This window comes from Pleuronectes platessa, chromosome 18, assembly GCF_947347685.1.
Source record: "Pleuronectes platessa chromosome 18, fPlePla1.1, whole genome shotgun sequence".
NCBI classification, from domain to species: Eukaryota; Metazoa; Chordata; class Actinopteri; order Pleuronectiformes; family Pleuronectidae; genus Pleuronectes; species Pleuronectes platessa.
The window spans coordinates 9,601,162-9,618,924 of record NC_070643.1 but is presented as its reverse complement, the minus strand read 5'-3'; the positions used below and the strand labels follow the sequence as shown (position 1 = coordinate 9,618,924).

At 43.0% G+C, this 17,763-nt stretch overlaps 1 protein-coding gene across 1 annotated transcript in view; it reads left to right on the top strand.

Annotated features, from left to right (window-relative positions):
- Window positions 1-17,763, top strand: part of adgrb2 (adhesion G protein-coupled receptor B2) — a 153,694-nt gene that overhangs the window by 75,670 nt on the left and 60,261 nt on the right. The window contains exons 12-14 of the mRNA XM_053446761.1: window positions 582-669; window positions 1,717-1,819; window positions 8,312-8,355. Of these exons, the coding sequence (XP_053302736.1) occupies window positions 582-669; window positions 1,717-1,819; window positions 8,312-8,355 (235 nt within the window). The remainder of the gene's footprint in view (window positions 1-581; window positions 670-1,716; window positions 1,820-8,311; window positions 8,356-17,763) is intronic.

Sequence of the window (17,763 nt, the reverse complement as noted above, 5' to 3'; positions counted from 1 at the left end):
AGCTGCACGTCTTTAAACCCAGAAGCTTAATTAGGAGTATGAAATATGTAGCTGTCATACGCTTCGGGGAATGTGCCGCAAATTACAAACTTCCTTTGATGTAGCCGACGGAGCATTTGTCGGTGACAGTAAATGTAAGCCGGTGTTGCAGGTTGAAGAGACAGAGTAGATCTTTACTGGTTTGCTTCCATGATAGACGTTTTCTCTTTAGTTTATTTGTATCATTGACCTTGTCACTGCAAGTTAGCTCACATTTTATTAGTTATAATAACAATCCAAGGTGTCACATTAGAATTGTTTTCTTTCAAACATTGTCCACCATCTTATGCAATGAGAGATATCTTTTTCCCTTCTTAATGTTTGAAATAATTATTCTGAAGTGACCAATCCTCCTACATGGGAACCAGTTAATAAAACCATCTCTTTTAGTTTAGAAATGGCAACTCTCACTTGGTATTTTACACAAAGCTTGATGGTTTTTTGCCAGAATTCTGTGCCTGTCCACAAGATAAACTTACAATATTAATGTATATTTGATTTTAACTAATTGGGCTCATCATTTGCAAAATTATCTGTTTCAGAGACGGAGGCAGATTCGGAGTCGACAATGTACTACGTCATTGGAGCCATCTTGTACCGGACGTTGGGCGTCATCCTGCCTGTGCCAAAGTGAGTACCTCTCATGTGTCGTCCTGCGTCTGATTGTTTATCACTTCTAAAGCATTTCAAGCTTCTATTTCACTCCGTACTTACTTGCTTGTCCTTTCTGTTACCTTTTCCACATCCCAACAAGCTTTCATCTCCCACGTAGTTCCTGTTTTTTTTTCATTCTCAAAACATTTCTATTTGTGTGCCCTATTTTCTCTTGCCTCTTCCTTCTACCTAATTCCCACCTCCAATTCGTTCTCTGTCTTCTCTCTCATAATAATCTCTTGCTTCTCTACTCTCTGCTCGTGTGTGCTTGGTTATCTGACTTATCAGAGGTTATTATCGTAGATTTCCCTCGATGTTTTCTCTTCCTTTTCTATTGCGTTGTCAGTGTATTTTGGAAGTGTACAGTAGACCCCTCAAACGGGTGCAGCCTTAATAAGTCCTGAATCTTGAATATAACTCAGAAAGGCAGAAGTTGAAAGGAATCAGGAGGTTGTAAAAAGGCCTTCATAGGGGGTGATGCGGCTCTCTCTGAGGTTTCTACGTATTTTTACCCTGTTAAAAGGGTTTTTAGTAGTTTTTCCTTACTCTTGCTGAGGGTTAAGGACAGAGGATGTCACACCCTGTTAAAGCCCTATGAGATGAATTGTAATTTGTGAATACGGGCTTTACAAATAAAATTTGATTGATTGATTGATGCGCTGTTTGTGCTGGTCCTCGGCCCTTTTATTCAGGTCGGTGCTCTTGGTTGTGGATGAGCTAGATCTGTTAAAACCCCTTTTCTCCCTGCAGCTCTGCTGAATACTAAAAGGTCCAGTGTTATGATTTTACTCAGGCGCTCTCCTCACTTGCTTACCGACGCTCTCTTCAGCCTTTAATTCATGTTTATTTATTGTATTTGTTTAGCTCTGCGGATACGTTCGAAAACCCTCAAACGCAATGGAGGGGAGAGAGCTGGCTGTGGGTGTTGATTTATGTATTATCGGGATGTTTTTATGTAACTGTTGATTTGCAGTATGATCCTGAAGAAATACCACAGTCTGATGTGTGTTTCTATCTTTGCAGTCCCCCTGCGGTGATCAACTCCAAGATCCTGACAGTGACCGTGCGTCCTGAGCCGCAGCCCAGCGAACCCATGGTGGTGGTGGAGCTGTCACAAATTTTAAATGTAAGTAAAAGGGTCTCATTTTCCGCCACACTGTTTCCATGTGGGCATCTGTCCAGCACAAATATGCATCTTCTTTTAAACATTGAGTTTGTGTTACCTGACTTCCAGGTCTGCATCATTTCAATAGAAAGGGTAATGAGAAAATTGGGAATATTACAGCTTCCCCAACCGCTGTAGAGATTAATTCAAAGCTATAACCACCAGAGAAATCTATTTATTTCCCTCGTAAAGTGTTACACGCAACAAAAATGTAAATTATTCCATATGAAGCACTTTTCCCGTGCAAAGTTTTGCATTTATTTATCGCACGCTTGTATATTGAAAAAAGCGCGGGCCAAGAAAACACATTTTGTTTAAGGCTTTAAAGGATTCCTCTTCTCCCCACTGACCCATGTTTCCTGAGTTCAAAATAAAAAGAGAAAGTGCTGCATGATATAAAGCACCGTAGCGCTCGGAGAATTGCCTGAATAAATGCGGACCTCTCTGACTTCCTTATACCGCAGAGTCTCCTGGTGCCTATTCGGTTTATATTACAGTGGAGTGTGTTATTATAAACGACTCGTGGGGTATTTTCATTGGAAAGGACTAAGTGCAAGTTTAATGAGAGGCACTCTTTTCGACCTCCATGAGATGTAGGTTTCATTAGCCATTCTTCTGGGTAAAGGTGGGCACAAGTTTGAAAATAATGTTGAATATTAAATAGTCCCTCTATAGACAACACAAACACGCAAACACACACTCCCTAAAATTGTTCAGTGAAATCAGTGTCTAGCTGTGGCATCGAGGACCCGAGGATCAAAATTACCGTCCAGTGTTTCCTTAAAAAGTTTTTGTATTGATCCTCATCCACCCCCCCCCCACACACACACACACACACACACTCCATCTCCCTGCCTCAAACCGTTGAATCACTGCATAATTACGCTGTTTCTTTTATATGCCTCTATCTTTTATCTTCCTATTATTCTGCTTTATGGCACTTTTTGCACAGCAGAGGTACTGCAGGTAGCCTATCTGGAGGGTGATGTCTTAATGGTGATCCTAGCACGCTGCTCTGTGCTGCTAACCCGAGGCCCCTGCTGAGGACAGACATTTCTCTGGCACGCAGTGCAGCACAGGGCTGGGGCGGTGTGGAGAGGGCAGGTGCACATACTGCCGAGCCTTCCAGTGTTTGAGAGGCCATGTGGATCCTGCAAACATTTAGGATTACACTTTGATAAATGTTGGGGATTCACGAGAGATACAGAGAAAGAGTTTGGCAAAACATAGTGAAAATCAATACAGTGCAGGCTAAAATATCCAGACCTCCAGTTGCTTTGAATGGATCCAAATGTTCAACCCTACATTTCCCACAGAACTCCCAACCTTCAGCTTATAAGATGAGCTCAGATTCATTGGAGACGTTTAAGTAGCATAATTACCACAACCAAGATTAATAAGGTTTTGATGAGTGATGTTGAAAAATTAATTACAAATCATATAAGAAAGTACAACTTTTCAGTGAGCCACATGTGATTAAAATCATATTAATTGGATTTTATTTAAAATATCATTGGTTTTCAAAGTCATAGTTTCAGTCTCAGTCTAAAGATATTGCTTCTTGAGATTAATGTTAGCTTAACGATATATAATGTAACAATTCTTAGTTAAAGTGCTTAAAAACGACTTGTCTCATGTTATACATTTTGTTGACTTCTGTACCTTTCAAAGTGTTTCTAACAATCCTCGAACACAGAGAAACCCCCAATTTTAGTTTTAGGAAAACACTCAAGAACTGCTTCTATGATCTTGCTTTTTATTGATTTTATCCTCTTTTTTTTTAACTTTTTTTTTTTACCTCTTGCTACTTTTATGCTTTTATCCTAAGTCTTTGTTGTATTGCTAATGTCTTCTTATTGATTTTGTTATTGTAGAGCACTTTGAAAGGTGCTGTCTGAATAATCATATTATCATCATTATATAATTATTATAATATTTACAGTGAAGGTAACCTCATCAAAATAAAAACAAAACACATAAATACAACATCAGTATTACAGTGCCTTGCATAAGTATTCACCCCCCTTGGACTTTTTCCCATTATGTACTGTTACTAACTGGAATTCAAATAGACTTAAATAAACTTTTTCCCGTTTGATCAACAAAACATGCATAGTACTTTGGAGGTGCAAAATAAATTTTATTGTGACACAAACAATAATGAGAACAAAAAAGTTGACATCTGTTGGGTGCATAAGTATTCACCCCCCTGTGTCAATACTTGGTAGAACCCCCTTTCGCTGCAATTACAGCTGCAAGTCTTTTGGGGTATGTCTCTACCAGCTTTGCACATCTAGAGATGGAAAGGTTTGTCCATTCTTCTTGGCAAAAAAGATGAAGCTCAGTCAGATTGGATGGAGACCGTCTGTGAACCGCAATCTTCAAGTCTTGCCATAGATTCTCTATTGGATTGAGGTCTGGGCTTTGACTGGGCCATTTTAAGACATTAACATTCTTTAATCCAAACCATTCCTTTGTAGCTCTGGCTGTATGTTTAGGGTCATTGTCCTGCTGGAAGATGAACCTCCGCCCCAGTCTCAAGTCTTTTGCAGACTGCATCAGATTTTCTTCAAGGATTTCCCTGTATTTGGCTCCATCCATCTTTCCCTCTATTCTGACCAGTTTCCCTGTACCTGCTGAAGAGAAGCATCCCCACAGCATGATGCTACCACCACCATGTTTCACTGTTGGGATGGTGTGCTCAGGGTGATGGGCAGTGTTGGGTTTTCGCCACACATAGCGTTTTGCATTGAGGCCAAAAGGTTCAATTTTGGTCTCATCTGACCAGAGCACCTTCTTCCACATGTTTGCTGTGTCTCCCACATGGCTTCTGGCAAACTCCAAACGGGATTTTTTATGGATCCCTTTCAACAATGGCTTTCTTCTTGCCACTCTTCCATAAAGGCCAGATTTGTGGAGTAGACGACTAATAGTTGTCCTGTGGACAGATTCTCCCACCTCAGCTGTGGATCTCTGCAACTCCTCCAGAGTAACCATTCTCCTTGTCCGACTCTTCAGTTTGGGTGGACGGCCTCCTCTTGGTAGGTTTGCGGTTGTGCCATATTCTTTCCATTTTCTTATGATGGATTTTATGGTGCTCAGAGAGATGTTCAAAGCTCTGGATATTTTTTTATAACCTAACCCTGCTTCATATTTCTCCACAACTTTATCCCTGACCTGTTTGGTGAGCTCCTTGGTCTTCATGATGCTGTTTGTTCAGTAATGATCTCCAACAAACTCTGAGTCCGTCACAGAACAGGTGTATTTATACTGAGATTAAATTGCAGGTGGACCCTATTTACTAATTATGTGACTTGCAAATGTGACTTGTGAATGCAATTGGTCGCACCAGATCTTTGTTAGGGGTTTCACAGTAAAGGGGGTGAATACATATGCACTCAACACTTTTCAGATTTTTATTTGTAAATAATTGTGAAATCCATGTAATATTTCACCCCACTTCCAAATGATGCACTATTTTGTGTTGGTCCATTACATAAACTCACGATGAAATAAATTTTAATCTGTGGTTATACCATGACAAAATGTAGAAAAGTCCAAAGGGGGTGAATACTTATGCAAGGCACTGTAATAGCTTTCTCATCCAGATGATACACATATGTCTGTTCCTTAGGAATGAAGCTTTAGCTAGCAGCTGATTAGTTTAGCTGAACATCTCAGCATAAGGAAGAACAAACTTACTTTAATATTTAATGGACAGTTATTTAAGTTATCGATCTTATCCTAGATAAAGAGATAAAGCTCGACAAATACGGAACTATTACTTTAAAACACTGCTGAGGTTTAATTTTCTACTGCAAAATAGATCAACGGGATTTTAGGAGACAACTTCTGTATGCTGCCCAACGACAACAACAACGTTCATGAGCTTGGCCTGTACTCTGTGAGGAATTGCCGAGCAACTCCAGTATATGAGTAGCAGAGGAGGCGAGAAGGTGAAAGAAAGAGCAGAGCATCGCATCATGATGTTCAGCTGCAGTCGGTGGCGACCTTGTCCCGAAAAAAACAGAAACACCGAGCAGGGCCGTGGCAACAGCTGCCAGCTTTGCTCTCCAAGGGGTGTCGGAGTGTCCGTGCATGGTCATGTCCTCACTGAGAAGACATCTGCTCCAGTCTGACCCCTCACACATCTCTAAGTGTGTGTGTCTTTAATAGTGAGTAAGAATCAGGAGGCCAGAAAGCCCTGTGTCCCCACAGTGGACCAGATGCCACGTGTTACTCCTCCTCCTCCTCCTCCTCCTCCTCCTCCTCTTCCAACCCCATCCTCCAGCCCTCCTTCATCTACCCTTTTAGATTATAAAAGCTGTACACATCAGCCTTTCTGGTAATTGTCACTCCGGTAATTCCTAGTTGCCTTTCATCAATCAAAAATCATCATCCTGATTGCTCCTTTTCATTTTCTCACTATATAATCCTTGAAGTGGGAGGTAATTAACTCTCCCTGAACCAGTGAGGTCCTGTTCTGTCTCAGCAGCTCGTGTTATCTGATTAGCACTCAGCATCTAACCACCCAATGGCTCCATGTGGCTGTAGAAACACCTTGTAGAAAATGGCTGTTCCTTTTTTTTCTGAGGAGAAAGAAGAAGACAGAGCTGGTAAGGTAGATGCCATCATAACCGTCCATGAGCGCAGCTGTTGGAATCAGACCCACGTTTGCCGCCTGTCAGAGGCATCAGCCGAGCAGACGCCGTCGCTATGCAACGTGGAACTGTAGAGGAGGCCGCAATGTGTCACTCCCGCTGTACCATAGAGTCCGGCATGATGCCCGGCTGATTGATAGCTCAATGCTAACAAAGCCAGCCACGCTAATGCATACCCGGCCACATCTATTGTCTTTGACAAGTGGTGTGCGTGTGTGTGTGTGTGTGTGTGTGTGTGTGTACATGTGTGTGTGTGTGCGTGTGAGAAACAACAAAGCGCTGTCATCCATCAATCTGTGTCACCTCGCATCCGATCCTGTGTAAACATTGCATCAGGCCGTTCCCGCCTCTATCCCAGCCGCCCAGAGCCCCCCTGGATTCACCGACTCATGGAAGATCAGTTGGGGACTGTTCAAAGGAGGGAGGGGTGACCTTGCCTGTGTAGATCCTAACGGTTCAGACGTGAATGTGTGAATCACCTCCATCTCTTCTCCTGCTTTTGCTCTCTTAAAACGTTGACTTTCAGAAAACATTCCGTTTGACTCTTTGGTGGAGGGGGTCATTTCGACAAATTGTCCTTCGGCTCCACTGAACCCTCTTACAGTGGACATCATCCTTTTTAAAAAGTGAACACAGCAGCGTGGTGGTGGAATTACTGCTATAATTCCCTATGCCATAAGGGGGAGCTCAAAGGCAAAGTGCTTAATGCAGGACTGAGGAAGGACCAACAGACTCATCTGCCTCAGCCCAGCAGGAGGAGAGCATCTCAGTCGTGGGAAGTGAAACCGGAAGCCTAATCACTCTTTACGTTGAAAGACACAGACACTGTATACTGAGCTCAAAGACACCAAGTTAAGTCTTTTAATTCTGTGGATTTACAAATTAAGTCGGGGGACAGAATCTTTGATCCAGACTAGGAGCCCATGGAAGTCCACCTCAAAAACCGATTCCAATCCAATCCTGTGCCAAATGAGGCGTGCAGGTTGAAAGGGCACTGGGCCGGATCGCTGAGGATCACCGGTGGAACAAGTGGAGATGAGTCAGTTAAGGACATCGATCCTGTGATTGATTCAACAATTGAGTGAGTCTTGTTTGGCCTGAGCTTTGATCACCAGATGATTCACCTGCCGTTCGACCACCAGCCGCCCCCACCTGAGATCAGTTGTTGGGTTCAGCAATTGAATGGATTAAGTTTGAGATGTTAGCAAAGCTGAAACCCTGAAGGGTCTGAAACTTGTTCTCAATCGATTCCTTGATGACATACGCAGATGTAGAGATAAGAGCTTCACTCGACATTGAGCCTCTACACACCCTGGAAGGGCTACTTCTTGTTACACTCAAACACATTTCACTGCTTCATAGTTGTTTGCTCCAACTCTACCACTCTCCACTGCGGTTGTACTTTAGTGAAGGATTCAAATGTTTCAACGGCAGGATGTTTATGAGACACGCTCGCTGTGTATTATTGTCCATGAAATGGCTTTTCTTGTTTGTCTCTAACTCTCGATTCATTGCACACGCACCTTCCCTTTTTCTTTCTGCCGCAGCAGCTATTTGCCGGGCTCTGTCCTCCGACAATGATTCTTTCTCTATCTCTCCCTCCGACCGTCTGTCTCTATCCTTCCCTTTCATTGTCTGTTTACCTCTCTCCATCGTCCGTGCAGCATCACTCTTTTTTTTCTCCTCCGGCAAAGAGCTACTCTGTCTCCTGTCTGCCCTCACTCATCCTCCGCTGGCAATAACTGCTTATCTTCTCTCTCTCCCCCCCCCCCCCCCCCCCTTTATCTTGCAGGGTACATCAGATCCTCAGTGCGTTGTCTGGGACTACGGCAACCCGTAAGTTTTTCTGAGAAATGCTGATATTGGTGTTCATGTGAGTGTGTATGCTGCAGCACTGCATGTGTTTGTCTGTGTGTGTTTGTGTGAGTGTGTGTGTGTGTGTGTGTGTGTGTGTGTGTGTGTGTATAAGCGAACTGAATGAACTGTATGAACTGAAAACAGCCCTGTGTTAGTGTTAATTAATTCTCTCGATGAGAACAAACACATTTATCTTTGTGTTGCTAAGGGATCAAAAGTAACATCACTCACTCTCAGTGGTGCAGGTTTTCTTATAACTTCATTGTTAACTCTTTCCATGTAGGAGTTGTCTACAGTTCTCTATTTTACTGTAGTCATTCTGTTAAACTTGAATGACCCTGTTTTACATGCATCCAAATGTCTCTTGTTTGTCTATGTAGGCGACTGATGCTTTGACATTGTCTGCTCTGTGTAGTGGACCAGCTGGTGCGCTACATAATGTAAACCAGCACAATTGATCACGCAGCTTTTACCATTAACCTACATAGTGATCACCCGTTTTGTCAATAGTAAACTCAAACTTGTTCAGAACCATTAAATCAGGGGCTGGTTGTAGGACATGGTCTCATTGCACGTTTAATGGCCCAAATCTTCAACCTATTTTAGTATGAGTCAGCAAATACCTCCCCGTATCCTACTAAATACAATTATATACAATTTATTTAGCCAAAAAACCTTGTATGCTATTGTAATGTTTTTGAATGGGCCATTACACTGGCATCAGTTTATGGGAGGGATGTCACAGGGTTGGCCCTTGGCTGTATAGAAGTAAAGATATGTTTCGGTTCAATACACGAAAACCCTAAGTAACTGCTTTACCTAAGACCACAATCATTCCCAAACCTGTACCTTGAGTTGCATTTTTATTACCAGAAAAATAAGGACATTGTCGGGACAGCGAATGAAGTGTGTCGATGACATAAGCTCCACTCAAGGTCTACTTACCTGCTTGCTTGTTTTGGGGCTTTCAGACATATCTGACAGTCCATATCCGCAGCTGAAGTTCAAACTTTATTTTTCCTCAAGTTTGAGTTAGTTGAGTTTGAGTCAGCTCCCTGATAACAGTCGTAAATTCACTCAGAATTGAAGACGCTGCGATACAATTAAGAGCTCCACAAAGCTTTTAGGAACTGGATCTGAGAGCGAATGCTTTTAATAAGAATGAGATTTGTCAAGGGGCCATCGCAGCATGCCTCCGCCTGCTGTGACCAGAAAGATGACAGCAACATTACGCTTCCCCCTTGAAGATCACATTAGTTTATCCAGTTTTTGAAGAAGGACCCTCCAGTGACCAAAGGACACAGTGTGGAAGCGCAGGTTCACAGGGAGAGGGATAAGACATTGTGAGCTATCAAACTACCCTTCTCCATCAAGGTAGGAGCGAGACAAAGCTCCGCAAAGTCAATTAACTATCCGGAAGATTACAGCTGCAATCAAATTAAATTTGCAGACATTACGAGGGCAGGGAGCCAAACGGAATATAAAGTGGCAAGGTGGCGGCATTGTCTGTCAACCACACACACACACACACACACTCCAACTGGGGGGAATGTGGAAAACATCCAAATGTGTTTGCCGGGGATTAGGTAATATGTTTACAGACACAGATACAGAAGCAGATGGGAGACACTTACATCTTACACAAACAAAGTGAAACACATGTTCAAAACATATTCATTTGAACATGTAAACTGAAATCCTTGGGTATCATGTGGCAGACAAACAACAACACTCCTCCAGTCGTTGAATATTCATCAGATCCATGGGATGTTTGCATTTTCGCAACCACTGTTTACACTTCAGTCTGAAGAGCCAACAGTCTTAGCAAAGTGCTCCTTCCGATGTAGTATAGACTGAAGATAAAGATGGAGGACATGTCTCCACTACCTCCCACTATCTAGAAATTAAGTCACAGTGTCAAGGTCCCACATGCGGCTGTGGCTGAGGGGTAGAGCGGTCCTCCACAGACCTGAAGGTCGGCAGTCCGATCCCCAGTCTTCCCCATCTGCATGCCGAAGTGTCCTTGGGCAAGATACTGAACCCGGAATTGCAAGGTGCTGCTGAAAGATGCACTGTATGAATGTGTGTGTGAATGGGTGAATGTAAAACCGTACTGTATAGAGCTTTGAATGGTCATCGAGACTAGAAAACAATTTATAAATACCAAACCATTTTACATGCCCTCGATCTATCGCACATCAGTGTGTTAAGAAATACCTAAAATGACAAAATTATTTGAGGTTTACTTTTAATTTGGAACATGTCTAATAGATTAATATGGAGGAGGAGGCAGGGTTTATGATCTGATCTATACTACAGCCATTCACAAGGGTAGCGTTATATGTGCTTTGGCTTCACTTTTGGGGAGTTGTCATGTCTTTCATCCTTATTTGCAGTCTATTGTGTGCAGACATGTTTTGAAAATAAGTGAGGCTGTGAGGCTTATTTGACCAGTGGGCTTCAAGTAAGAAAAGCCTGGATGTATGTGCTGTTCATATGTGGAAATTAGATGCATCCACACAAACATGTACACTATGTAGAGTACATACACATCTAAAAGAAAATGCACCTACACAGGGCACACATTAGCGTTTCAGCCCTCCTCCATTTTCTCGCCTGTGCCGAGCAGTGGAAGTCGACTGCAGTCAGCTGGGAGCTCGCAGGTGAGACGGGCAGAGAACATGTTGTACGAAGCAGCCGTTTGTTTGCTGGAGGACATCACCTCTCTGAACCTGGCTGTCTCCCCGACTGAGCCACGGGCTCTGAGGCTGAGCAGGAGCCTGATGAGAGGCGAAGGGAGAATGTATAGACAGCGACCGGACCCCGACGGCAGAAGAAACAGCCTCTCCCCCCCCATTATTGTTTCAATGCACACGCGAGTAATGAACACTTACTTGGGGATTAAGGATCGCGCAGAGGCTTACATCTCTAAAGCCTATCATCATCCCCATCCCAATTGTCTCTGCGCATGTTTCTTTCCAGCAGTGGTGGTCCATTTGCAAATCTGCCAGCAATTTCAGTGGTATCTCTCTCCCATTTGTGCGCTCTCTTTCTCTCTCAGCCGGCTAAGTTGGCCAACAGTTTGTGGCACTCACAGTTCATCTCACTATTTATGTGAAAGTGTTTATTTATTTATTTTGCCCCTAACAGGCCCATATGCCGGCGCCATCTGCCCACCCAAATCGTTGCGCTCGCCATCCCTCCCCATCTTCCCGGCGTGTGTCTATCTCCTCAACCTACTCCCAACCTGTTTTCTGTTTGCCTCGCTGGCTCTACTCAATACCGTTATGTAAAACTCCCATAAAAAAAAGTTTTACAGGTTCTGTCGGGAAATGGGGAGGCTCAGGTTACTGAAGAGAAATGAGGGTTTTATAAATGAGTAAAAAAAAAAACGCACTTTCCAAGGAGGTTTGGAGGTATTCAGGGCACTGAAATGAAACTGGCATTTCTTTGTCTTGAAACTTCACTGGGTTCCTTCCCCAAACTCTCTCTCTCTTTCATTTGTCTGTTGGCTTTGAGTGTCTCTCTCTGATCCATGGGAAAGCACGATGGGTGGCTGCTGACCTTGCCTCAGGCACCGCTGTGCTCCGACCCCCACCATGCCCCAGTACGGCATGTCTGGCTAAACCTGCACTGACGCACAAACTTTCACACACAAACGCACACAGACAAACACTGCACTGTGGAGCACTTATTTAAAGGTCTGCTGCATTACAGATTACCGTGGCTCCCTGAGATTGCATGTATGCCGATCCCGGGTGTACTAGTAGATGTACTGCAGTGATTCTATACTGTGTTGGCAGCTGCTTTTTCAATCAGAACAAACAGCTTCTTTGCTCGCATCTAAAATATACATTGTGCGACTCAAACGTTTACTTATGCCTCGCTCGTGCATTTCCCGCTCCGTCTCTAAATGCATAGAGAGGCAACCCCCTGTCATCTGAGTCACAAAGCTGATGTAACTATGCATGATAGGCAGGCGACTGAGCAATCTCATTTTAAAAGCCTGCTTACATATATGACCCAGTATATAGAGATAAGAGTAACAAACACTTCAGATGGATGGATGACGGTAAGCTTGTGAGGGGCTGAGGGTCACTTAATCCTATTTCTAATCCCCGGTGGGCTTCAGCTCGATCAGGGGGGGGGGGATCAGTGGTTAAAGACCCAGGCTCCCCACCTTACCCCTCGCCGCCAGAGAGTCATAATGGCCTGGTGTGCAACACGAGTAGCTCTAACATCCTCAATCTGACACGGTAGATTGAGGCTTGCTTTGGGCTCAGACTGATCGGCCAACGTTATCAGCTTCGGCACAGGCAGGTCTCAACTTTAAATGAAAGTTTAAAAAAAGAGTCAAAAGGCGTATTCCAAACGATCCTGCGGAACTAGAAGGACACAAACCTGGCCAAAGTGTAATCACATTTATTTAAGAGCAACTGTACAATATTATGTATTGGAAAAACATTTTCACTGTGGAATAGATCATTTCAGGATACTTCAAAGTACTGTAAAAACACTTTGCTCAATAAGTTCAGAGAGAGCTTGATATGCCTGTGTTCAGGACCTCTCTGACTATCTACAAACTGAATATCAAAAATTTTACTGCATAGATTTGGAGATTTTTCAAAGTAAAGTCCAACATTTTCCCTGTGGAAGAGATAATTTCAGGTACTGTAAAAACACTTTGCTCAATAAGTTCAGAGAGAGCTTGATATGCCTGTGTTCAGGACCTCTCTGACTATCTACATACTGAATATCAAAAATTTTACTGCATAGATTTGGAGATTTTTCAAAGTAAAGTCCAACATTTTCCCCGTGGAAGAGATAATTTCAGGTACTGTAAAAACACTTTGCTCAATAAGTTCAGAGAGAGACTGATATGCCTGTGTTCAGGACCAAGTGTAATCACATTTATTTAAGAGGGGCGTACAATATAAAGTCTTGGAAAAAACATTTTCCCTCTTGGATACACACCTTTACACTTTCAACATCCATTCCTTCTTTTAAGAGGTCTTTATACTACTGCATCGATCGAGCAGTGCACCTGAATAACATTGTTTGACCAACAAAGGCTGATTGAAGGAAAAATATCAAAATTCATGCAGCAGAACAAGAAATGTTTTCAATTCTTTGTATTTTTCTTTCTTGTTAAAACCCAGAGTACCTACATAATGGGTTGTGCTCTTGGCAGTTGATTTTGCTGCTCCTGTTCAAAACTTGTAAATGACTGTGATATGTAACATTGATGCAGTTTCCAAGTCATAGGTGTATAGTAATAGATGTATCTATATGACTAGAACTGATTCCATTTTTTTCCAGCTTCTTATGCCAGACCATTTTATGTATACATCCACAATCTAGGCTGTGGCTCAGGAGGTAGCTAGCCTGAGGGTCGGCTGTCCCCCCCCCCCCCCCCCCCCATACAACGTGCCGATGTGTCCTGTGCACTAAGGGAGGCCTCAGCCCACTGCAACCTCGAAACACACGAACAACTGTACGAGATGAAAGGATGGATGATGGAATGGAGGCATTGTACTAATAGAGTGAAACTATTTTCGATTCAGACAGTGTCGTCCCTGAGGAGATAGCAGGTAGATCAGGCTTAAAATAGCCCCCCATATGTTTACATCTGCGCAAGTTAATCATCAATCTATAATCAACACTGTACAGCATGTAGATGCGCCAATTACAAGTGCATTACACAAGCCATCTGCCTCACTCTGTTTTCTTATAGCCCTTGCTGTGAGGCAGTTTATTAAAAATAGTAACATTTTGATTTTTGAGATGAAACTGAAAAATAAGGAGGTTAACTTCTACTTTTCATCTCCCTGATCTCAAATGCCTTGTATTAATGAACTGCTGTAGCATATTACTTCATGTGTGCCCAGCTTGCCCGACGGACACTGACACGCTAGATCTTAACAGCATAGCCACCAGGAGGAGGGAGGGGTGCTGGTCTGATGCGGGGGGCTTGCTCCACTTTTCCATCTGACGGAGCAGAAGGGATCAAGACTGTGTTGAACACAGCGAGAGGGAGTGGGCCGGCATAGGGCTTACACAGGCTCTGCCTCCGTTGGGCGTCACAGGACGTAGACGGGCTCTTAGCTCATCCCCCCCCCCCCCCCCCCCCAGCAATCACAACAGTCCTTAGAGAGCGTGTTAACATGGGACGTTCGATTCTCAGCGCACGACAGCCGGATTTAGTGGACTTCTGATGGTTCTAAGAAGCTGTTACGTGTTGAGATCAGTTCTAAGTAGTAGGCTACCAACAAGTGTGAACTTAAGCCATGATTCTTTTTTTATGCTACTGGACCTCTCGGATAAACCTGGGCTGCTTGAGTTCAGGACTTTTTCGTTCGGGTGAAGAGTCGATGTAAAGCTGGTCGGGAGTCTTTTTTTTTTTTATTGCTCCATGCTATCAGGTTATTGATTGCATCATGTGACCAGTGGGGGGTAAAATGGACCACTGGACATGGTTAGCCTTTAGCGCTGCGACGGTTTCACCTGGACAAAGTCCTCGATGGAAATGAAGTGATCACTATTGGTATGTTTAGATTAGAAGTAGTGAATAAGAAGAAGTTCCCTGCCGGCCTTTGGAATATATTTTACTGCCGGAGCCACTCGGTGAGTAACATCGATTTCCTCTTTAAAATCTATTCCGGGTTTACTGGAAATACACAGGGATCACATTAGCAACCTGAATTCAAGCGCAGTGTTTGCCTTCTGCTTATCTTGTTGACTTGCACATTATCCTCTTTACACTTGTGCGGCTGGAAGTAGGCTGAGAGGGCAGTGTGTTAGTGCTTTGTGAGACTCTGAGTTGTCCCCGTGGCCTTGGGCATCCCAGTTGAGCCCCCTCTCCCCCCCGGTGAGATGCTTAGAAAATCTCCTCTACATTTTCTCTGTGGTTTAACATTTGAAAACCAGGTTGCAAATATGTGGAAAAATATACCTTTGAATACTTTTCACCAGAATCAGAAAGAGTAATCCAGTTCTTTCAGGAGCCACTCTCTTCAGAGCCAGGCCGGCGTGTCCATGTAGCACAGAATGCTGGCAGTCAGAGAGGCAGGCCATTTATGGCTGTGGCTGAAACCTGTATCTGTGCTTTTTCAGTTCGCTCACTGACCTGCACACCAGGGAGAAAGATAATCCCGGGAAAGAAGCTTATAAATTAGCCCATGGCCATGCCAGAGATCAGATTGGAGCAGTGGAGGTCAATGACAAAGCATCCTGCTCACATGGAAATAAGGGAAGAAGCTGTAATGGAAGGTTTTGCGCAACATCTCACGTTGCATGGGCCAAACGAAAGACGAGGGGGGGGATCAAATAGGGGCCGTAAATGTGTCCGTTTCAAAGATTTATTCAGATGTGCTTTTAAAAAGTAAGTGAACATGAAATGAGAATTTTCCTTAACAGTTATGGTGTTGCAGATTTATTGTGGACCAAACAGTTTTGAGTTTTTCATATGCCCGACCTTGTGATGTCTTCCTACTTAATTTGGTATTCATGTGTCATATCGATCGAGCCACAGTACAGGCACGTGTCAGAAGGCTATTTGGATGACTACTACACTGATTATTATCGCCCACTGAATCATACACACAGGATTCAGATGGAACGAAACATATTTCATCTGTGAGTAAAATTTAGAAACATAGGCTGTACAGTGTTACTCATAAACATCAGAGGAAGCTCCAGATAATCTCACAGCATGTTCTTGTTCTTATAAGGCAGTCCGTCAGTGGACGAGAGGAAAAGCTTAGGTCTTACAAACATTAACATCTGGGTCAAATATACTTATTTATGCATGCAACACACACACACACACACACACACACACACACACACACACACACACACACACACACACACACACACACATTGCTATGCAGGCCTTCGTTGTGGGAAGTACTGCAGTGTGGATCTGTACTGGCCAGTCTTGCATAATAGGAAGTATGGAGAGTTGAGTCTAGCTGATTCATGTCGGGTGAAGATTGTCGTCAGTGCTTTTTGGCTGAATTGAGAGTGAAAGGCGTTTACCTACAGCATTGGTGAGTGCAAGACCCATCACTACTGTTCCACCTCTTTGAATCTAAGACTTAACATCTCGATACTATGAGACACATCCAATATGTGAGATCCGATGTGAGATAGTCCGACTTTAAACTAATCTGAGGCACGCTCTGCAAAGCAAGAACAATTATGTTGGCTTTTACCAGAGACTATAAAGATGGAGTCCACTTCCTCCCATTGTGGACAAATTTAGCCAAAACATCCATGATACAGCTGCCACCATCTTGAACTTTTGAGGTCCCGGGTCAGTCTCAGCAGTCAATCATGACATTTCAACCTTTTTATATCATCAAATAACTAATTTAAACCAAACTTAGTTGGAATAAATGAGAACTTGATTCTATATCAATGAGATCTGCCTAAACTGACAGAAACCATATTTCAGAAATATTTATATCACACATCCACTGACACGGAGAGGGAGGCGGGTTTATTAAGTATACCGCCGCCAGCCACCAGGGTGCAATCAAGATGATTTGGCTTCTCTTCAGGGCGGCGGTCATGTCTTCCAACTTTATACACAGTTAATGGATCTGACCCGTAAAACTTTGAATGCCGGATCAAAATCTGAATTATCCGTGACCCTATGTCGCTGTATTTTTATGGTCTCTCTTGAAAACGAGATTCAGACTTTTAAAGACACCTATTTAAATGAAGCTTTAAAAACAAGAACATAAAAGCATGCATTCAATACATAATTTAGTTTACTCGCAGTGAGTAATCAAGTTCATTCAGTCTTATATGTGAAAAACATAAAATTAACATAGTAATAAAATAAAATAAAAAGAGTAATGACCGCTCCATGACCAGATTAAGACTCAGAATGTTGCATTTAAAGTGGTTCCAGACAACAGCTGGGCTGCGGGGCCAGGATTACATGTGTGACCCTGTGCTCATCAGTACAGGCAGAGAATCGCAGCACGACTACAAATGCACCATTGAAGACATTTCAGCACTGACATTTCGGTTGGTGTGAATTTGTTTTGTTTAAATCTTCTTAACTCTTTAGCATATTGAGAACCTTATGGCAGTAACGTAACCACAGAGGTCTCAGCATACTGGGATAACAGGAAAACAATTGAAGCCCGTCCTATATGTCATTTATTGAAGTTGTTTTTCTCACCGTGACTTACATGGTGATGAATTACACTCATTGCCATCATTCATTTGAAGATTTACTGTGGCTTTACTCCGTACATAAAAATGTACGTAGACTACATGATGCCAAAGCTTTGAGCCAGTGTTCTCTAAAATAACCTACATAGGGCGACTCACGTGGTTTTATAAATAAGTCAGTTACTAAGGAAGTCTAAA